This window comes from Chionomys nivalis, chromosome 17 (genome assembly GCF_950005125.1).
Source record: "Chionomys nivalis chromosome 17, mChiNiv1.1, whole genome shotgun sequence".
Classification (NCBI taxonomy): Eukaryota; Metazoa; Chordata; class Mammalia; order Rodentia; family Cricetidae; genus Chionomys; species Chionomys nivalis.
This window is the reverse complement of record NC_080102.1, coordinates 42046755-42070554: the sequence shown is the minus strand read 5'-3', so window position 1 is coordinate 42070554 and position 23800 is coordinate 42046755. Positions and strand designations below refer to the sequence as shown.

The 23800-nt window shown below is 37.8% G+C and overlaps 1 protein-coding gene across 1 annotated transcript in view; it reads left to right on the top strand.

Moving 5' to 3' along the window:
- Smc1b (structural maintenance of chromosomes 1B) overlaps window positions 1-23800 on the top strand; it is a 74933-nt gene that overhangs the window by 169 nt on the left and 50964 nt on the right. The window contains exons 2-9 of the mRNA XM_057792453.1: window positions 6426-6614; window positions 8207-8319; window positions 8402-8605; window positions 11492-11730; window positions 16264-16522; window positions 17364-17504; window positions 21687-21769; window positions 22964-23171. Coding sequence (XP_057648436.1) covers window positions 6426-6614; window positions 8207-8319; window positions 8402-8605; window positions 11492-11730; window positions 16264-16522; window positions 17364-17504; window positions 21687-21769; window positions 22964-23171 — 1436 coding nt within the window. The remainder of the gene's footprint in view (window positions 1-6425; window positions 6615-8206; window positions 8320-8401; window positions 8606-11491; window positions 11731-16263; window positions 16523-17363; window positions 17505-21686; window positions 21770-22963; window positions 23172-23800) is intronic.

The following is a 23800-nucleotide window of genomic DNA, read 5'->3' as shown; positions in this document are numbered from 1 at the left end:
GGGGCCCCGGGGGGCCTGCTCTCACCTGTCGTTGGCCGGGGGTGGGGGGTGGGGGGTGGGGGTGGGGAACCAGCCACCCCAACCTTCACTGTAGACCTGAGGGGACCCCACCCCCAACACTGTAGGCTGGAGGGGACCCGGGGCCTGCTCTTGCCGTTGCTGGCCTGGGGTGACCCAGTCACCCCCAATCCCTACTGTCGCCCTGAGCGGACTGAGTACCCCCCACAGACCGCTGTAGGCCCGAGGGGGACCCGGTCACCCCCAATCCCTGCTGTCGCCCTGAGCGGACTGAGTACCCCCCACAGACCGCTGTAGACCCGAGGGGGACTCGGTCACCCCCAATCCCTGCTGCCGCCCAGAGGGGACCAAGTCCGCCCCCCCTCACTGCTGTAGGCGTGAGGGGGACCCAGTCACCCCCAGTCCCTGCTGTCGTCCTGAGGGGACTGAGCCCACCCATAGACCGCTGTAGACCCGAGGGGGACCCGGTCACCTCCAATCCCTGCTGTCGTCCTGAGGGGACCGAGCCCCCCCCATAGACCGCTGTAGACCCGAGGGGGACCCGGTCACCCCCAGTCCCTGCTGTCGCCCTGAGGGGACCGAACACCCACCCCCCATCCCGCTGTAGGCCTGACTGTGGCCCGAGGTTTCACTGCTTCCCCAGACTCCGCCAGCCAGTGGCCGCCCTCACCCTTCCCGAGTCGGGAGCTCTCCAACGCCCACCCCAACGACAGCAAGTGCTAGGCCTGAAGTGGATTTGGCTTTTGTTGGGAAAAACAAAACAAAAGAAAACACGTGTAACCCAAGCATGGTTAATGTAAAGAAAGGGAATGTAGTGCCCACAAGGTAATTTCTAAAGGCGGTTTCCTGGCGCAGCAGTGGTCTTCAATCTGAACGCTGCAGACCGGTTTGTCTTTTTCAACAAATGATTGTTAAGCCCAAACAGCAGTTAATGTTTACTAACCATACTATCTGAAGCTACCCTCTGAGTTACCATCCAGCTTATTTTTTTCCATTTTAGATTTCTAGTGATATGATCTTTTTTTAAAAAAAAATCATATAAAAATAGTATACACGTAATATAAAAAACTTCAAATTAAAAATAAAAAATCAAGCCAGGTGGTGGTGGCACACACCTTTAATCCCAGCACCCAGGAGGCAGAGGCAGGAGGATCTCTGTGAGTTCAAGGCCAGCTTGGTCTACAAGAGCTAGTTCCAGGACAGGCTCCAAAACTACAGAGAAACCCTGTTTCGAAAAAAAAAAAAAAAAGAGTAGAAAATCAAACATTTATTTATAATTCGGAGATGATGACTCTGTTCCTTTGGGGCATAGCCATACAGATTTTGCTCTATATAAGCTTTAAACTTTTGAAAATGGTTAATACATAATGTTTCTTCTTCAGAAGATTAGCCTTTTCTTAAATGCTCAGCAGATGATCAAATTCAGGTTTTCTCAATTAATTCCAAAGCAGCCTTCAGCCAGAACCCTTTCCACTTCAGACTCGCACAGTGTATCAGAATGTTATATCCTTTAAATTCATCTTAATTTAGCACAGTGCTTTTATTTTTAAATCCTTCCATGGCTTCCCATAATCTAAACATAAAGTTTATTTCCTTTAATGTAGTATATCGTAATTCTTAGATAACCTAGCCTTTCTCCTCTTACACCTCCAAGTATAAAAGCAATATTCTGCTTTTTTAAAAAAACTGGAATAGCACCATGCTTTACCTATGATCAAGTTACTCTTTTTTCCTGGGATGATATATTTAGCTTTAACATTCTCCCTCTCAATTGATTTGCTCCTTAAAACTTTTTTTTTTTTTTTTTTTTTTTTCGAGACAGGGTTTCTCTGTGGCTTTGGAGCCTGTCCTGGAACTAGCTCTGTAGACCAGGCTGGTCTCGAATCTTTCTTTGTTTTTTTTGTTTTGTTTTGTTTTTTTATATTTATTTATTATGTATACAATAGTCTGTCTGCATGTATGTCTGCAGGCCAGAAGAGGGCACCAGACCTCATTACAGATGGTTGTGAGCCACCATGTGGTTGCCGGGAATTGAACTCAGGACCTTTTGGAAGAGCAGATACTGCTCTTAACCACTGAGCCAACTCTCCAGCCCCCTGCTCCTTAAAACTTAACCTAGAATTATTTCCTAATAAGCTAGCTCAGGCTAGAGAAATGGCTCAGTGGTTACAGGTACTAGCTGCTCAGAGGACCTGGATCTAGTTTCCAGTATCCACATGGTAGCTCACAACCATTGTAATTCTAGCTCCAAGGAATCTTCATAATTTCTTTTGACTTTTGCAGGCGCCAGGCACACATGTAGTATGCATACATACATGCAGACAAAACACAATAATCTTTTTTAAATACAGCTTGGTCTCTAGCTATTGGTGCTTCTGTTAGGTGTTTCTGTGATATTTCACATTCTCCTTAGAAGTTATTACAGTATTTCCTAAATTTATTGGAAACATGTATTTTAGGAATCAAATATTTTGCCCTAAAACATGTTTGAATTTGTGCCTCTTCATTTGTAAAATGCAAATACCAATTTCACAGAAATCGTTGCAAAAAATAAAATAACAGATAGTAGGTGTTCAGCACCAAAAATGGTTCAACAAATTGATCCCATTACCCCACTGTAAGCACCTTAGGGCAGTGCAAAGAAAAATTACAACAAATTTAAAGAGCTAATTGACTTTTGTTTGTGATTGTAGCATCATTCTATGAAGTAGAATCAGTATTCTATTAGGAATAACAGAGCGGTTGGCTTTTATAAGAACAATAAAAGTGGATTGGCCAACAGTGAGTTATGACAGGTTACTTTCCTTATACCCTACTGAGGTAGATTGGACTCTCTAATTGGTTTTTGTGACTTCCAGCTTTCAGGACAAGCCAGTATATGTGAGAATTTACTGGCTTCCTTAGAAGTTTAGTTTGACTGTATAGAACTTATATGAGTTATTTTATTTGGTTTGGTCTCATAGTCTGATATCTAGTTATGAGGATAGTCCAAAGCTATAGTCTCCATTAAGTTTTGATAGTGCAAAACCTATATTTTACTGCTTTTTTTTTAACCCTGGTACTTAACAGAGTGCCTGGCACATGTTCAGAAAATGTTTGTAGGATGATTGAATATTTTGATGGCTAAGAGATCAAAATTGAAGAAACTTTTAAGAATTTGAACTAGGAAAGGAATGACAAAAAGAGAGGTACGGAGTTATGTTTTGAGGAGTTGGAATCAAAAACGATTGAAATAACAATAGTGTAACTTTTATAATAAAAGTTTTCAAATCTTGGTTCATCTGTGTTAAGCTACCGTAGACTAAAATATATCTCTTTCAGAATAGCTGCTTTCCTAATGTTCTTTTTAAATTATTCATGGCAGATATCCTTAGTCTTCTGTCTTGGTTTGTTCATTTTTTTTTATAACAGATGTTTTTTTTTTTTTTTTTTTTTTTTTTTGGTTTTTCGAGACAGGGTTTCTCTGTGGTTTTGGAGCCTATCCTGGAACTAGCTCTTGTAGACCAGGCTGGTCTCGAACTCACAGAGATCCGCCTGCCTCTGCCTCCCGAGTGCTGGGATTAAAGGCGTGTGCCACCACCGCCCGGCTAACAGATGGTTGTTAACATTAGTTGACAGATTAGCACTTTACATTTCTCTCCCATTGTTCTATTCTTTCATCACCCAGTTTTATCTTTCCAAGATATTTATTACCATAAGTAATTGTGTTTTTTACATATTATATGACTGTCTTAAGAAAATACATTTTTACCTGGGTATGGTGGTGCATGCCTTTAATCCCAGCAATTGGGATTCAAAGGCAGGTGGATTTGTGAGTTTGAGGCTGTCCTGGTTTACAGGGAGTTCCAGGGTAGCCAGGGCAACATAGTGAAACCCTGTATCAAAACACACACACACACACACACACACCCTTTTGAACATATAAATTAATTGAGTGAAAATTTTAAATGGGAAAAATCTATTTTTGAGCAGATTTTAAATAAGAGTTCACCAAAAGGTGTTGCTGTTTGGCTTCATTACTACCACAGTTAATAATTCAGTTCAATGAATGTTAATTTTGTCCTACATGTGCTTCATAGTAGCTTTCAATGTGAAGTTTATCAATCTCCAAAAGCCATGGTTTTTGCAGCTTTTTTGTTTGTTTGTTTGTTTGTTTTGGTGTTTTGTTTTTTCGAGACAATGTTTCTCTGTGTAGCCCTGGTTGTTCTGGAACTCTGTAATCCAGGCTGGTTTTGAACACAGAGATCCACCTGCCTCTGCCTCCCTAGTACTAGGATTAAAGGTGTGCACTACCACCACCTGGCTGTTTTGCAGCATTTTAAAAGCTTATTATTGTTCCTTTTAGAATAACTCTAACCCTCTAGGACCACCTTAGTTTACATTACTTTCTGGCACTGGAAGTTCGCATTGCTTGTGTAATAGCTGAACTGACATTGTATCTTGGAATTTCATCTATTTATGGGTTTATAGTTGTGTAATATTAGCAATAAGTTTGGGATCACAAAGAAAAAGACTGCTACTCCAGCTGAAGTATCTTAACAAGTATCTTGATCAAGTGAGTGTGCTTGGAAGAGCAAGCTCATTGAGACCGGAAGTGTATTTGTTTTTTCTAAGGCAGGTGGTGTCTGAGTCTTTTTCCCATTAGCTGGAGTCTACCCTGACAGTCTTGGCAACTGGCTAGTTTGAAAATAATTGGGGCAAAAGCAGGAAGCAGTCAGCCAATTAATTCAATTAAGTTCTAGGAAAATAGCAGAACCTTTGTATAGGAAAGGATTTACTTGGTAAGGAGATAAAATATTTGAATTCCTTGTTTCAAACACAAGGGATTTGTTTAGTTTTTTGAGACAGTATCTCACTATATAGCCTTGACCAGGAGTGTATTATATAGACAAGCTGGTCTCAGACTCACTGAGATCCGCCTGCCTCTGCCTCCCAAGTGCTGGGATTAAAGGTGTGCGCCACCACAGCTGACTTAGACACAAATTTTATAGTTTTTATAGAACTCATCTTTAAGTTTCCCCATACAGCGAATCTACCAGTGGGGTTGAAGGTTTCCAGGACTACCCTCTGGTTTGGTGATTTGCTGGTTGATCCTTCAGTGTGTGGCATAGAGTTTACTCAGGATTGTCATGCATGACAGTGGAGAGGTACAGAGCAAACTCAACAACAGGAAAAGCCAAATTCTTCAGCAGTAAGTTCTCATGTTAAAATACCACCAAGAAATCTCATGGACTCAATGCATAGGGTTTTTACTGGGAGATGGTCATACCCTCTTCCTAGCACGTAGCCAAATTCCAGACTCCTAGAAAGGAAGCACATGGTCCTGTCTCATCAAGTTTTTTTTGGTTTGGTTTGGTTTGGTTTTTTGAGTTAAGATTTCTCTGTAGCTTTGGTACCTGTCCTGGAACCAGCTCTTTTGTAGTCCAGGCTGGTCTTGAACTCACAAAGATTCGCCTGTCTGCCTCCCGAGGGCTGGGATTAAAAGCGTGCGCCACCACCACCCAGCTCTCACCAAGTTTTTTACATTCTTACCAAGAAATTGTAAAAACCTTTCCCAGATCCAAGTATTAAAACATGAAGATTCTAGCAGTCTCAGTTTATACCTTGAGAAGGTCTTACATTCAGTTAGCATTTAACTTTTTGGGTTTTGTTGTTGTTGTTTTGTCTTTGTTTTTCTAGACAAGGTTTCTCTATGTTAACAGCCCAGGCTGTCCTGGAACTCACACTGTAGATCAGGCTGGCCTCTTAATTTGCAGAGATCTGCCTCCCTCTGCTTCCCAAGAGCCGGGATTAAAGTCATGTGCCACCACTACCCAGCTAGCTTTTTAAATTTTTTTTAAATACAGAGGGGTATGGTGCTGTTATAATGTTTATATGATCATTTCCCAATTTATAAAATGGGTGTTACTGAAATAGGGAAGTTAAGTGATTTGCCCTGTGTGATATCCAGTAATAGGAGAGAGCTGAGGTCCATGTTTGTTTTGTTTAATTTTATGTAGTTAATTGGTTTTTGATTCATGTGTTTATATCCTTAATTTCACACCTTCCTGCCACAGCTACATAGGAGAAATAATCCACCTACCTGGAGTTTTCCCAATCACATAGATTTTGAACATTGACCAGACAAGGCTTCTGAGACTTGCATATTGACTATATTTTACTTCCATTGGTGATTTAAATTCTTTGACTTTCAGAATGTTTTTCAGTCATTAAGAATGAATCTTTTGGGTGGTTGCGGCACATGCCTTTAATAGTAGCACTCAGGAGGCAGAGGCAAGTGGATCTCTGTAAGTTTGAGGTTGGCCTGGTCTACAAAGTGATTCCAGGGCACAACAGAGATAGCCTGTCTCAAAAAAAAATCCAAATAAATAAATAAAAAGAATCTTCATCTTCCTTTCTTCTTCCAGGAAAATCAAATGTAATGGATGCACTTAGTTTTGTAATGGGAGAAAAAACAACTAATTTAAGAGTAAAAAATATTCAAGAACTTATTCATGGAGCACATATTGGAAAACCTGTTTCTTCTTCTGCAAGTGTCAAGATTATATACATAGAGGACAGTGGGGAAGAAAAAACATTCACAAGGATTATCCGAGGTAGTGTGTGTGTGTGTGTGTGTGTGTGTGTGTGTGTGTGTGTGTGTGTGTGAATTTTCGTTTAGAGTGAGATTGCTCTTTCTTTGAAGTGTGAGACTAATCAGTGGCATAGTGAGTAACAGACTCTTTTTCTTAGAAGCAAATAACAGAACCTGTTTTAGTTCCTATTAAGTCTCTTGTTTAAGCAGACTCACTTTTTCAATACTCTACTGTGAAGCAGCAGTTTTATACTTGAATATTTACTTGAGATGAAGGAGGGAGCCTGTCTCTAAGTAAACTGCTTTCTCTGCTTCTTTGTGCTGTTTTCTTGTAAATATATTTTGACTTATATATACATAAAAGCAACTTGAATAAAATGTTTATTTATTATTATTTATTACTTATTTATTCATGAATTCCCCGTGTTACTATATAGCTCATCTGTAGTTATATCATGCAAGAACATTATAAAGTCATAAAAAGATATATATTTTATTATTTTTACTTGTTGCTGTTTTCTTTCTAGTTTACTAGAATAAATATTACATCTTCTCTCCCACCCTCCCTCACTTCTGGACAGGGTCTTGATATGTAGTCCAACTGACCTTTATTTCATAATCCTTTTTAGGTTCTCAAGTGCAGATATCACACACATGTGCTACCATGTCTGACTTCACTACATTTCTAAAGTATGAAAACTGTATTACTAACTTACATTATATATATTTTTATATATATAATTTAAATATTTCTGCATTTTACCACTTGGAGTAATCTTCGGCCAATTTTTTCGCTCCCTTTTGGACATTTATTTATTGTGATGAGCTCTCAATGTGCCGTTAACACAAGTGCAAGTGATCCTCCTAAAGGTGCTGGAATATGTCACCATACCTAACCTTTGGCTTTTTATTTGAAAATTCTCCATTTCAATAAAAATTTCTTTATTCACTGTATTCAAAGTTGAAATAACTTTTCCACATGCAGAAACATCCCTTTGTTCCTTATAGATACTGTGAACTACGGCTGAGATTTTCTTTTGTACCGACCACCCAGTTTCAAATAAATAGAGACTTATATTAATTACAGAATGCTTGATTGATAACTCAGGCTTATTTGTAACTATCTCTTACATTTAAATTAACCCATTTCTATTAATCTATGTGTTTCCACATTGCCGTGGCTTTACTGGTCCTCTGTTATCTTGCTTCTTGGGTGGCTGGCTCAAGTCTCCCTCCAATCCACCCTCTTTCTCTCTATATCTCCATTTGACTTTCCCACCTAACTTTATTCTGCCTGGCTATAGACCAACTCAACTTTATTTTTAACCAGTGAGAGCAATACATATGCACAGAGTACAGAAGGATTTTCCCGAAGCAAGATGCCACTTTCTCACATGCTATTTATTTTATTTAAATATTTTGTTTTTATCTCTTAAAATACGAACTCTTTGAGATAGAACACTTTTTATCTGTTACTGCCATGAAATAATCTTAGCATATAATTATAATATTTGTTGAGTAATGAAAAGAGTTTATGTATAGGTGTATTAATTATATTATTGTAAAACTAGTTCAGTAAAAACATTCTATAGTGGTTTATTTTGTTTATTTTAGGGGCATGCTCAGAATTTCATTTTGGGGATAAACCTGTGACTCGTTCTGCATATGTAGCACAGTTGGAAAAGATAGGCATAATAGTCAAAGCACAGAACTGTCTAGTTTTCCAGGTAAGTAGTTATACTCATTTGGTCTGTTTTTAAAACATGCTACCATATTTTACATGCTGTTATGCTTTACTGTTGTTAATAGGGAACTGTAGAGTCAATTTCTATGAAAAAACCCAAAGAGAGAACTCAGTTTTTTGAAGAAATCAGTACTTCAGGAGAGTTTATAGGAGAATATGAGGCGAAGAAAAAGATGTTACAAAAAGCTGAAGAAGATGCACAATTTCATTTTAATCGGAAAAAAAATGTAGCTGCAGAGCGGAAGCATGCAAAAATTGAGAAAGAAGAGGTAAGATGTTCTGAAGTGATATCTTACAGTACAGTAATAAGTACATATTCAATAGAAAAATTCTGTTAAAATTATAAGTTATTAGTCAGGCATGGCGGTGCACACCTTTAATCCCAGCACTCAGGAAGCAGAGGCGGACAGATCTCTTTAGTTTGAGTCTAGCCTGGTTTACAGAACTAGTTCCATGACAGGACTATACAGAGAAAGTTTGTCTCAAAAAAAGCTAAAAACAAACAAACAAAAAGCCCAAATTATTGGCTGTGTTGTACTAAAAGATTCCATCAATAATGTGAAACAAAACCTGGCGTTCAATAAAACTTTAAAAAGGTTTCGGGTGGTGGTGGCGCACACCTTTAATCCCAGCACTTGGGAGGCAGAGGCAGGCGGATCTCTGTGATTTCGAGACCAGCCTGGTCTACAAGAGCTAGTTCCAGGACAGGCTCCAAAACCACAGAGAAACCCTATCTCGAAAAAGAAAAAAAAAATTAAAAAGGTAAATAGTTTTCAACATTTATTTTATATGTTTATGAGCACCATAGATCCATGTGTGGTGGTCAGAAGACACCTTGCAGGAGTCAGGGGTCCCTTTCACTATGTGGTTCCTGGGGATTGAATGCAAACTGCTAAGCTTGGCAGCAAGTACATTTAACCTGCTGTGCCATCTTGCTGCCCCAAGATAAATTTTTTCTGTATGCCATATAAGACAGTATAGCAGAGTACTCAACACTTTTGTATCTTGATTCTTATACACTTGTAAAAGTTACTGAAGACCCCCCCAAATAATTTTTCATAACAAATTGTGTTGCCAATATTTGTATGTTTGTTTCAATTTTATTATGTTTATGTGTATGGATGTTTTGTCTAAGTGTGTGTGTGTGTGTGTGTGTGTGTGTGTGTGTGTGTGTGTGTACCATGTGACTGGTGCCTGTAGAGGCCAAAAGAAGATAACAGATTGGTGTAGGAGGCTTTTCTGTCTATGTGTTGCTTTCATTGGTTGAATAAAGAAACTGCCTTGGCCTTTTGATAGTGCAGAATTTAGATAGGTAGAGTAGATCAAACTGAATGCTGGGAAGAAGGGCAGTGTGGCAGCAGCCATGGTTCTCCTGCCTAAGATGGACACTGATTAGACTCATGCTGGTAAGCCACAGACAGTTGGCAATGCACAGATTAATGAAAATGGGTTCAATTAAGATATAAGAAGTAGCCAATAAGAAGTTAGAGCTAATGGGCCAGGCAGTGTTTAAATGAATACGATTTCTGTGTGGTTATTTCGGGTATAAGCTAGCTGGGCGGCCAAGACCAAAAGCAGGCCCTCTCACACAACAATGGATCCTCTGGAACTGGAGTTGCAAACTCCCACCATGTGGGAGCTGAGAATTGAGCCCAGTCCTCTAGGAGAGCAGTCAGTGTTCTTAACTGCTGAGCCATCTCTTCAACTCTGTTTGTTCTGTTTTAAATTAAGACTCAATAATTTTTAATTGGTTAAGATAATTTCATGTTAGCATAGCTAATATATTAATGAAAAATAACTACATTTCCAAAACAAATTACAAGAACAACATTGTATGTTTTTATATTCTCTGATGTCCGGCTTAATAGAACATAGCTGTACTCTCACAAACATTTCTGATTTTTTTTAACATGGGTAATGCATTGTAACTCAAGTTTTCCCTAAACCACTTCCTTATTAAGTAATTATTCAGAGCCCCATTTAAATTATCTCCTTCTTCCTATCAATTTAGTTTCTTTTGGAGCATAATTCTGTAGAAAATTGCTTTATTTTTGTTTGCGTTTTTAGCAGTCTCTCAGTCCTTTGCCTTCTATTAGAAAAACTGGAATATAAGCTTTATAAGAACAAGGATGATTTAGCTCATTTCATTCTCAATCATATTCCCAACACATAGAGCAGGATCTGTCATGTAGCTCAGTAAATATTTGAGAAAATAAATGAAAGATGAATGTGTACCTTATTGCTCAGTTTCTTCATATTGTAAATGTGTATATATGTTCTGTATTTTGTTAGTGAAAAGGGATGGGCCTTAAGTCAGAACATAGTATTTAGAACATACTGAAACAGCTTTTAAAATAGCAGAGAGTAAAACATTTTCATAAAAACAATTAGAATAGTTCAAATTTCTGATTATTTTTTACAGCAGTTTTGGTAGGCATCTGTTTACAAGTTACTAGTGAAATTTTGTTGACTAGGACCCCACCTCATGAGTTGGTGGCCCACTCCCTTATTTTCTTTATTGCTAGCACAAATGTTGAGAATTCTTCCTTTTCGTGTGTAATTAAAATTTAATATTCCTGTTAGTTTTATCAGTGTAAAAATTACTTCTTAGAGCAAGAATTTTACTAAGAATCACTGTAAAGTGGCTGGGGACCTATTTATAGAATGTTCCTTTCATATTCGAGTGAAGAAGATTCCAGCAGTGCTAAGGAACTTGTCAGACTTTCTGAGAACCCATGTTGACAGGTGGCACTTTACTGTCATAACCTGGTCACTGAGCGCATGAAAGCAGACTCACTTCTCGATTGCTGTTTTATTTTAGAAGTATATTAAGAAACCTTTCAATAATTCTACCTTTGTTGGGAATAATCTCTCTTGGATAGATGTGGTGGTACACATCTGTATTTCCAGCACTTGGGAGATGCATAGGAAAATCAGGAGTCCAGGGTTATCCTCAGCTGTATAGCAGGTCTAAGACTAGCTGGACTATATGAGACCTTGTCCCTCTCTCCAAGAAAATGAGACAGAGAAAACAGGGAAGAGATAATGCTTTTCTATGACAAATTTCATTAGCAGTGATGTGATAATACGCAATAGAGGTCATGAACAGAAGCTTAAATATATACCCTTTTACCTTCTCTTTTACTGTTTTGTAGGCAGAACGTTACCAAAGTCTTCTTGAAGAATTGAAAATAAACAAGATACAACTGATGCTTTTCCAACTATATTACAACGAGGAAAAAATTAATGTTCTGAACACTGAATTAGAGCATATGGACAGGAATTTGAGTGTTGTAAAAGACACTCTTTCTCACCATGAAAACATAATTAAAGCTAAGAAAAAGGATCGTGGCATGTTAAGTAGGCAACTACAGCAAACGGAAAAAGAACTGAAGTAAGTTTTAAAAATAGATATTAGCAGTTAGACTTTTTAAAACGTTTTTTATGACAGTTACTTGATCTGCTTGTGCTTGTGCTTACTGCAGCATGCATGTGGAGGCCAGAGGACATCCTACAGAAGTCAATTTTCTCCTTTCACCATGTGGGTTCTAGGAATTGAACTCAGGTTAATTTTGTCAGCAAGTATCTTTACCCACTGAGTCATTTCTCTAGTCCAAAGGTCGAGTTTCATGTAAATTGAGAAAATATAGTTGACACTTTAGAAGTTTATATGTTCAGGAGACAGTACTGGGAACTGAACTTAGACCTTCACACTTGGTAGGCAAGAAGTTTACCACTGAGCTGTATTCCCAGCCTACAGATGAACTTTTTAAAATTATTTATTTATTTATTTTGTTTTGTTCTTTCTTGTTTTGAGACATAGTTTCACTGTGTAGCTAGCCCTGACTGCCCTCAAACTCACAGGGATCATCCTGCCACTGATTCCTGAGTTCTGGGATAAAAAGTGTGCACTACCACCCCTAGTGGAAATTTACTTTATAAAATGTACATTTTAGGGCTGGAGAGATTATTCATTGTTTAACAGCACTGGCTGCTCTTCCAGAGCTCCTAAGTTCAATTCCCAGCACCCACATAGCGGCTCACAACCATCTGCAGTGATTTCTGGTACCCACTCTGGCCTCCAGGCATATATACAGACAGAATACTGTATGTAATAAATCTTAAAAAATAAAATGTAAATTTAAGTTTGTAATGTCTCTGGATATACAGAAAAATTATAAATATGGTACCTTTCTCCCATATGTCCTTGCTGTTTTTTCTGGCCCAGAATACCATGAATACCAGAATAACATTTAGTTATTTGTTCTTCGACTCCTTTGGGCTGTGACAATTTATCAACATGGTAGTTTTGAAGAAATATTGTTGTAAGTTTTTTTCTGAAGGTGAAGTAAAATATCATTCAGCATATTCTAGGCATATCCTGTGCATAATATCAACATGATATCACTATTCGTGTTGACTGAGGTGACTAAGTTAAGATTGTGCTTGTCAGGTTTCTCTACAGTAAAGTTAATCCTCTAACTGACACAGAGGTGAGATTTTCTCCATTTTGAGGCAAGGTCCATATGATATATTGGTGTTTCTGCACAGGAGGTTCATCTCAGTCATTTGTAAAGTTTTTGTTTGTTTTCCAAGACAGCGTTTCTCTGTGTAATCCTGGCTATCCTAGTGGTCATTAATACTGTTTCTAGACTCTCTCATCTGGCAGATTAGGAAGTATGGATGTGTATACTAACTTGTATATACATATTTCTGTATAAGTACTGATCACTCACCAGCTGTATCACTGGAGCATCCATATATATGCATTTCTATAAATAGTTCCTAGGTAGACGTTTGTATTCATATCAACATAAGCAAGAATCATACTGATGTCTCCCAAATTTAATCTGTTACCCCATGGGTTATGTTAGCTTTCTGTTTTTCTTTTCTTCTCTCTCTCTCTTTGTTGTTGTGGTTTTTGTTTTGTTTTGTTGTTGTTGTTGTGGTGGTTTTTTGGTTTTTTTTGGTTTTTTGAGACAGGGTTTCTCTGTAGCTTTGGAGCCTATCCTGGAACTAGCTCTTGTAGACCAGGCTGGCCTCGAACTCACAGAGATCCACCTGCCTCTGCCTAGGCTTATGTTTTTCTAGAAGCTCCTTTTTGACAACAAAAGGCCTTAATTATGATATTGGTTTAAGTGTTCAGTTTCTTTTTTAAAAAGAAAAATTTATCTATTTTTAGTGCATTGGTTTTGTGGAACTGACAGTTGTGAGTTGGGAATTGAACCTGGGTCCTCTGGAAAAGCAGTTAGTGCTCTTAACTACTGAGCCATCTCTACAACCCCACAAGTATTTAGTTTCAGTTGTCATTTATAGCAGTATCAGAACTGTCGCCCATTTCCCCTCAAGAAACAATTTACACCTAGAATACAGTGCTTCTGTATAATTATATTTGTTTTGTTTTGTTTGTTTTTCTGAGACAGGGTTTCTCTGTATAAATGTCCTGGCTGTCCTGGAACTAACTCACTCTGTAGACCAGACTGGCCCCAACACAGAGATCCATCTGTCTCTACCTCCTGAGTGTTGGGATTAAAGGCAGGCACCAGCACCAATCGACTTATCTTCTTCTAAAGTTTATGGAAAATTACTTAGGCTAGGAGTCTAGAAAAATTGCTTAGGAGTTGAGTGTATTGTTCTTGAAGATGACTAGAATTAAATTCCTAACATGTTTAATAACCATCTGTAATTCCAGCTCTGGAGGACCTGACATCTTTGTTCTTCAGAGGCACCTGCACTTAGTGTACATAGCCATATACAAATACAAACATAATTAAAATCTTCTAAAGATTACTTAAGCCACCACTTTCTCTTCCCATCCCGCCAGAAAAGTTGTTTGATAAATTTATTACAATTAGTCTTTGGTTACATTTTACATTCCATTTGGTATTCCTAACTCTCCTATATCAGTTTTTTAAAAATTTTGTTTACATTGAGGTTCACTCTTGGTGCTATAACGTTCCTTTGATTTTGACAAATTCACAGTTTAACCACTTAAAAAAATATTCTTTTTTTTTTTTTTTTTTTTTTTTTTTTTTTGGTTTTTCAAGACAGGGTTTCTCTGTGGTTTTGGAGCCTGTCCTGGAACTAGCTCTTTTAGACCATGCTGGTCTCGAACTCACAGAGATCCGCCTGCCTCTGCCTCCCGAGTGCCGGGATTAAAGGCGTGCGCCACCACCGCCCGGCCCTAAAAAAATATTCTTTTGCTTCTACTATTCAACTCTTCCCCTCTCCCTTGCCCAACTTCTGGCAGCCATGGATGTTAGTATTTAGGCATCTGTACTAGCCTGACTTTGGGGTATATGTCCTCAGCTGTAGCCACTGAGAGCACCATTTGTGCACATTCACTACATTTCCTTTTTAAAGGACCCTGGACACTCCCCCCCTCTCTCCCCCTCCCTCTCTTCTTTTCTTTCCCTCCCTTCCCCTCCCTCCCTCCCTCCCTCCCTCCCTCCCTCCCTCCCTCCCTCCCTCCTGCTGCTTCAGTTCTCAGAGGCCAGTCTTCCTCCTCCCCTTCCTTCTTATATTCCCATTCACCTAATGAAATAGGTGATTAGGAATGATCAGTGGGTCTCCAAAAAAAGCATCCCAGTGGGAGCAAGAAGTATAAATAATGACACACAGTTCCCATGAATGAGGCAGAAAAGAACCAAGGATCTACAATTTCTAGTGTCCCAGGAATTCAGAGAGGATCAATTTCAAGACAGGTATAGGAAGTCCATTGGGTTGTCATGCAAAGGACAGATGCCAAGGACTCTGAGCCCAAGAGAGACACAGTCACCTGGTACCAGGACTTTGAGAAAAGCCAGAAGACAAGGAGAAGGCTGTTCTTGAGAAAGGAAGCCTCACATCCAGGGGAATGGTCAGAGAAGGGTAGCCCTGCCAGAGACCCAATTGACAATATTGAATGGAAGGCAAAGCTGCCAGTGAAGGAGAAAGTAGATCTGTTAAAGGTAGAGCAGGTGGGTAGGGTCCCAGCGTGAAGTGATTACCTTTCAGTGAACTCTGCCAAAAAAAATGAGAGAAACCACACTCAAGAGACTAGATTAGGGGGCTGGAGAGATGGCTCAGAGGTTAAAAGCATTGTCTGCTCTCCCAAAGGTCCTGAGTTCAATTCCCAGCAACCACATGGTGGCTCACAACCATCTATAATGGGGTCTGGTGCCCTCTTCTGGTCTGCAGGCATACACACAGACAAAATATTGTATACATAATAAATAAAATATTTAAAAAAAAAAAGAGAGACTAGATTAGTCCTCACTCAGGAAATAGCCAAAGGTGGGGAAGTTGGAGGGGCTCACCAATCTTGCTGGTTTTGGATGGAGGGACCCAGCTATCTGGAAAAGCAAAGCTGTGTTTCAGGATCCAGGCATGCCTCAAACTAACTGCAGGCAGGAGGAAGCACCAGAAGAGCCTTCCCTGCTCAGGAAAACAAGGTAGTAATTCAGAAAAAGCAATGCACTAGAGAAGGATGCCATGAGACAGAGTTTGCATGGAGGGGGCTTTTATTAAGGGAAAGAGAATATAAAAGGAGGGGAGAGGGGGAGATGTCTCTGGGGACAGGAGCAGCAGGAGAGAAGAGAGAGATGGGAGGTGGGTGAGGGCCATTTTAAAAGGGAACATAGTGAATGTGCTACAGCTTGGTGGCTACAGCCATCTCTGCAAGTTAATTTTTAGAATTTATTTTTGAATGATATTTAATCGAAATTTCATTTAGCCAGGTTTGGTGCCTCATGCCTTTGTTCCTAGTACATGGGAGACAGGAATATCTTTTCATTCAAGGCCAGCTTTATATACATAGCTAGTTCCAGTTCAGTCAGGGCTCCATTTTGAACCCTGTCTCCGAGACTAAAAATGTAAATAAATAAGAGATTAATTACATTCTTTATATGCTAAAATAAATTAATAAGAATTGCTTATTCCTTTTTAGATCTCTTGAAGCAATTTTAAATCAGAAGAGGCCTCAGTATATTAAAGCTAAAGAAAATACTTCTCACCATCTCAAGAAATTGGACTTATCTAAGAAATTGATAACAGACAATGAAAAACAATGTTCTAAGCAGGAAGATGACATTCAAACCTTAGAGGCAGAACTGGTTGATTTAGATAGAGCATGGAGAAGTTTTGAAAAGCAATTGGAAGAAAAAGTCTTACATAAAGGACGAGACGTTGAATTGGAAAATACTCAGGTGAAAAAAATGAAAATATTAGAAACATTTTTCTATTTCAGTTTCTTTTTTAATTAAAAAAATCTAAAGGATAACATCTCTGATAATTTGTTATTATACCTAGAATGTAAATTATAGGAATTTTTAATTTTCTTTAATCTGTTCACAGAATCTAAATTTAATCTTGAAACTAAGATATTTTTCCTTCATATAGTTAGATGGTGTTATAATATTTATGAGTTAATTAAAGCCCAGTATTACCTGGAATTATACTGTAATAAAAGTTAAGTAATTGTTACTAACTTAAAGACAAAACAATTCTATTGGATATTATATGAGCTTAAAGATCATATATATGTAGCTTTGAAGAGACTTAATTGACAGGAAATTACTTGAGATGATTTTAACTACTCAGTTATGAGTTAATAGTCAATGTAAGACAGTATATAGGATTAAAATTATTAATCAGTAAAACATAACTAAACTAAAAAAATTCAGTTTTCAAGCATTCTTTCAATTAAAGTATCATTATTCATTTCTTTCATTGAGTTAAACTAGCCTTGTGTCACAACATACATACACCAAAGTAATTGTGATTAAGAAGACAGAAGAAAATACCATTTTCTTCAGATTGGCTTTTTTCAGGATTTTCTGTCAGAGAACTTAATTATAGAGTTTGTCTTCATTACTTTGTTGTTCTATCTAAAGAGTTTTTAATAAGGAGACTGTCATATTAAGTTCACATATTTTACCTGGAGAAGATGTCTAATTATGATCTAATTTGTATAAAGATTTTAATGAGAACAGGATGTCGTACAGATAATTTCATTAGATGAGTAATGTGTCAATGCTGTTTATGTAGCTGGATCGTTACAAAGAGCTTAAGGAGCAAGTAAGACGGAAGGTAGCTATAATGACACAACAACTGGAAAAACTGCAGTGGGAACAGAAGGCAGAAAAAGAAAGACTGGCATTTGAAAAGAGGAGGCATGGAGACACTCAGGTACCATAGATTATATGGTCATAATTTAGAATTATTTGCAGTAAGATGTTACTCCCCTTTATATTACTTTCTCAATATATAAATAGATTTATATCAAATTTTAGAAATTCTGAGGGGCTAGGAGCATATGGATTAGTGATAGAATACTGATGTCCTGGGTTTGATTTCCCTAGCACAGCAAAAATAATTAGTACACTTTTATAGTTAGAGTAGGCAGTCAGTGCCTTCGTTTGTTTGTTCAGGGAATGTTTTCTGTGCATCTATATCGTAATGAACATGGTCTGAGCGTGCACTTCAGTTCAGTAGAGCAAGGAGGAGGATGGGAGAAGTAAATCTCATAATATAAATAACTGCAAGGTCATCGAGGATGTTAGATACATTCAGCTTTCTGTATCTGTGGGTCCTGAAGCCATGGAGTCAACTGAGGACCAACAATAGGGTAAAAATATGTTTACTGAACATTTTAATGTACTTTTTGTCATTCCCTAAGCAATACAATATAACATCTATTTATATAGTATTTACACTGTACCGGGTATTCTAAGTCTTCCAGAGAGTATTTAAAGTATTCCGGAAGAGATATGTGTTGATTGTATATAAATAATCTGTCATTTTATGTAAGAATGTGAGAATATGCAAATTAGGCTAACAATCATGGGTTCTGGAATCATTTCCCCCACATATCTGAGGGATGATTGTAGCCCAAGCAGAAGGAGCTAGTCTGTGTTGGGAATAGCAACTGGTTTTTTTATTTGTTTGCTTTGTTTTGGGTTTTGTTTTGTTTTTTGAGACAGGGTTTCTCTGTGTAGCTTTGGATCCTGTCCTGGAACTTGCTCTGTAGACTAGACTGTCCTTGAACTCACAGAGATCCTCCTACCTCTGCCTCCCAAGTGCTGGGATTAAAAGTGTGTGCCACCAGTACCTAGCTGGGAACAACTGTTAAGATGGTGTTATTTTCTTCAAGTAAGGTAGACTTGGCTTTCAGCCCATCTTGCTTGTTACTTATTGTGTATAATCTCAGTAATAACTAAATTATTTAGATTTCTCTGGGCCTTATATTTTGCATTTGTACAGTGAGGGTAGATATGTCACAGTGAAGGACAAACTCAGTAGTCACTCCCTCTTAATGTTTCATAACTCTTTTTCTAAAGACTAGGGGTTGGGTATAAAACTACTGTTACTGCACATTGAGCAAAGATGGTTCATTATGCATTATGAAGGTTCTCTGAACCACCCTGATATTTGTGCTTGTAGCATGCTAAGTGCTGCTGTAAGCCTAACTTGTTATTGTTTCTAAGTTATGGTTTTTCTCTTTCCTGTATTCACTTACTTGGTGATCTGTAGTTACACATATTTAAATACTGCACTAAAAATTTGAATGTCTATCTCTCAGATCTTCAAAACTCCGATCATGTATCTCTCCAAATGCTACTTCGGGTTCTCCTGTTTGGGTGTTGAGCAAATATATCAAAGTTGGACCCCAAACTGAACTTTAATCTTTTTACCAAAATTTACTCCACAGTTTTTCCCCTCTCCAATTATGACATTTTAATTTTACTAGTTACTTAGGTCAAAAATATGGAGCCAGCCTTTGACTCTCTTTTAGGAAACTTTTGACTTTACCTTGAAAATATAACAAGAATCCGATTGTATTTCCATTTCTACTGTTATCACTCTTGACCATATCACTGTATTTTTGGTTTGAATCAGTTTAGTAGCCTACCAGCTTTCTTTACTACCACCCTCCCTTTTTTTTTTTTTTTTTAAGTTTTTCGAGACAGGGTTTCTCTGTAGCTTTGGAGCCTGTCCTGGCACTAGCTCTTGTAGACCAGGCTGGCCTCGAACTCCCAGAGATCCGCCTGCCTCTGCCTCCCGAGTGCTGGGATTAAAGGCGTGCGCCACCACCGCCCGGCCCTCCCTTTTTTTTAACTACCACTCTTGATCCTGCACAGTAGTCTCAGCATAGCACCCATAATGTTTTAAGTTAAATCTGAAGTTGGCTCTTTAAGTTCACCAGAGGCTCACTAGTTACACATAAAAGTTTAAGTCAAAATCTATAAGTGACCTCATGGACTTACCTGATTTGTTGTTCAGTTATTCTCTCCTGGAAGCATGTTTCTTATGAAAGTTTGCATCTGCAAAAGCAGTCAGTGCTCTTAATCACTGAGCCATTCCTCTGGCCCTGAATGGACTTTTTTCCCTTTTGAGTCAGCCCTGACTGGCCTGGAGATTACCATATTGATCAAGCTGGCTTTGAACTCACAGAGGTCTGCCTTCCTCAGCCCCATGGGTACTGGGATTAAAAGTGTATACCACCATAGTTAGCTCTGAAAGAAATTATTAAGTGAAATAGTAGAATTTCTGGCCGGGCGGTGGTGGCGCATGCCTTTAATCCCAGCACTCGGGAGGCAGGGGCAGGCAGATCTCTGTGAGTTCGAGGCCAGCCTGGTCTACAAGAGCTAGTTCCAGGACAGGAACCAAAAAGCTACAGAGAAATCCTGTCTCGAAAAATCCAAAAAAAAAAAAAAATTAGTAGAATTTCTATGTTAGGCTTCTTAATTTTGACATGTACGTTGCATTAGAAAAAAACTGTCTTGCATGTATTTATTTTTTTTGAGCGAGGGAAGACATATGTACTTGCATGTGAGTACATGTGCCTGTTTGTATTGGTACAGAGCCCAGAAGAATACAGCATGTATTTTGCTCTATCATTGTCCTAACTTAATTTCCTCTAGACAGGGTTTTATGCTGAACCTGAAGCTACACTAACAACCAGCAAGCCCTAGCAATTGTCCTGTCTCTGTCCCAATAGCACTGGGGTTACAAGGGTGTACAGCCACTCCTGACTTTATGTGGCTATTGGGGATTTGAACTCAGGTTCTTATATTTGTATAGCCATCTGAGTCATCTCCTCAACCTATCTTGCATATTTTTATAACTCTGGTACATAACACAATAGATGTTTGCTTCATGGATTATTATTGATTATATGGAAGAAAGGTTAAAGTTTAAAAATCTGGTAGAGACTACTCTCCTCATCCTCCAGTTTCCCTTTCCATGGTTCCAGTTATCCCTGACTAATTGAATGGGAAATTCAAAAATAAATAATTTATAAATGAACTTAATTGTTGTATTGTTCTGTTTTATTATTAGTTATTGTAAAAGTCACTAGTACATGGTATGCTTCGGGTTCAGTGCTGCATGTGGTTTCAGGCATCTTAGACCTTGCTTTTTCTCAGGTGACTTATATTGCTGCTCTGCATAGTTTCAATTTAATAGCAGAGTACAAATAGAGCAATGGTTACACGAAGTCTTCCCCTTGTGCCTGTTAGGTTCTTGCATCATAGTGATACTTAAGTACTCTATTGTAATTACTTTTTTCCTGAGGACACACACTCTATCCCACTCATTATTATATCTCTAGTTCCTACTGCGTGTAGCCAGTGAATAAATACTTACTGAATGAATTAGTTTGACAGACAGATAAGAACTGTACAGGTACTTGAAAATAATGATTTTGAGCTAAAGAAATGGTTTAGTGGTTAAGAGAACTTGGCATTTCAGGATTTAGTTTCCAGCACTTAACATGGTGGCTAACAATAATCCATAACTCCAGTTCCAGAGGATCTGATACCCTCTTCTGTGGGTACCAGGTATGAATGTGGTGTACATACATACATGAAGGCAAAATACTAACACACATAACACAAATCAAAAGAAATTTTTAAAAAATAATATGCTTGAAGTTTGAATTTATGAATAAAATCACTGGAGACTAAATATTAAGTCTGTGATCCCAAGATCTGTGAGATGTAAAAGCCCTATATAAGATAGCTTTTTTAAATTAAATTTTTCTTTTATATTTTCTCTTAAATTTTATTACATATATTTATATATTTGTGTGTGTGCATGTAAATGCCCAAGCACATTGTGATGCACATGCAGAAGTCAAGACAACTTGAGAGAGTTGGCATTTTTTTTTCTTATGTCCTAATGATTGAACTCAGTTCATTACCTGCTAAGACATCACACAAGCCCTAAGCCCTAAGTACTCATATATCATATACTCATATACTTTGATAAATTTCAAGCTTTTACTACTTACAACATAACAAATTCTAGATGTGTCATTTTATTGGCTTGGAATGTTGGAATTGATTTTAGTTTTATTTCCTATTATAGGGAAATCTAAAACAAATAAAAGAGCAAATAGAAGAGCATAAAAAACGAATAGAGAAATTGGAGGAATATACGAAGACATGCATGTAAGTAGAAAAACAATCTTTACAGGGCTTTTTTATCTAAATGATCCACTGTATTCTTTAAATAGTGAATGAATGTTACTATTGTGTGATAGTCTCACTCCAGTGTCTTTCATTTCTTTATAAATTGCTAAAAAAAATTATACTTACCATTTAATAAATATATTTAACAATTGAGAATAAAATGAGTAAAGTGTTTAGATTTGAAAATATAAATATATAACAATGACAATTCTTAATTATTTTGATATTGAAATTTTATGAATAAATAATGAATTGTGGTGGCTGGAGTGGTGGCTCAGTGGCTAAGAACACTGGCTGCTCTTCTAGAGGACCCAGGTTTGTTTCAAAGTACCCACATGGCAGTTGGGCTCACAACCATCTGTAGTAACAGATCCAGAGAGGATCTTTTTGTTTTGTTTTGTTTTTGTTTTTTTCGAGACAGGGTTTCTCTGTGGCTTTGGAGCCTGTCCTGGAACTAGCTCTGTAGACCAGGCTGGTCTCGAACTCACAGAGATCCGCCTGCCTCTGCCTCCCGAGTGCTGGGATTAAAGGCGTGTGCCACCACCGCCTGGCCCCAGAGAGGATCTTATGCCCTCTTCTGGCTTCCATGGGTACTATATAAATATTCACAGACATATGTACAGGATAACACTCATATTGTAAAAATAAATTTCAAAAAGTTTAAAAAATAATGAATTGTATCAGGAAAGCTAATATATAGTATTTAATCTATCACTAAGGAATTTTAGTTGATTTTTATATTAAACGTGATGATTGCTTGGTTTATATTGGTCTACACTTACTTTTTAAAAAAAATCTGTTTATTTATTATATATACAGTATTCTCGGTATTCTGTCTGCATGTATGCCTGCAGACCAGACGATGGCACCAGATCTCATTACTGATGGTTTTGAGCCACCATGTGGTTGCTGAGAACTGAATTCAGGACCTTTGGAAGGGCAAGCAATGCTCTTAACCACTGAGCTATCTCTCCAGCCCCATACTTACTCTATAGTAAGTATGTATTTTCAGATAAACAAAAATAATCAAAAGCTCCTTTGCCTGTTTAGTTTTGGGTGTTTTTTGTGTTTGTTTTTTAATTAATAAAGCACTACTCCATTCTTGTACAGTGCCAGACAAGACTTGTTTTAACCTTTTACTTCTCACATTTTTGGTTGTTGTTACTGTTATAGGGATTGCTTGAAAGACAAAAAACAGCAAGAAGAAGCCCTGATAAAAGAAATTGAGAATACAAAATCAAGAATGTCTGAAGTTAATGATGAACTGGGTCTTATTACAAATGAATTACAGAATGCTGGAATTGATAACCATGAAGGAAAACGTCAGCGGAAGAGAGCTGAAGTTCTGGAAAGTCTTAAAAGACTTTACCCAGATTCCGTGGTAATTAGAATGAATAGTTCATTTTAAATGCTATGCTTTCTCATTTCTGAAAATAGTCCTCTTACTTGGGGATTGAAATTATAACCATTGTAAAGAAGCAGAAATATTTTAAAAATGTGTTCTATATTTGACAATTTTATATTTAAAATATAGTAAATAGAGAAAGAAGTAATTTCAAATTGTGTTTGTAAGTTAACTATTGAAAGAAACATTTACATGAACACATTACCTAGCCAGTATACATTATGACCAATATCCCCAGACATGGTATGAAGTAGTCTTGGTCCTCCTAGCAAGAAACCTCAACACTAAAGTTCCTCATGATTTTTGGCAAGCATCCTTGCCATATTTTCATTTCTGACTGTATCCAGTAGTACTTAATTGTTTTCTATGGCCAAAATACAATGATAACCTTTGTCACATGGGGTGTTAGCCTCACAACATTGTTTCTTTTATATCAAGGGCCTCACTTATGTCTCAGTGTGTCCTCTGATTTCCTTATCATCTGTTTCTTAGTATTTGACAATCATTGCTCTGTTTCAAAATGCTTGCTATTGGCCTTCATGGTATTACATTTTTATGGCTACCTAATTCATCTCCTTTAAATTGTCTTTCTTAAACATCTTTTT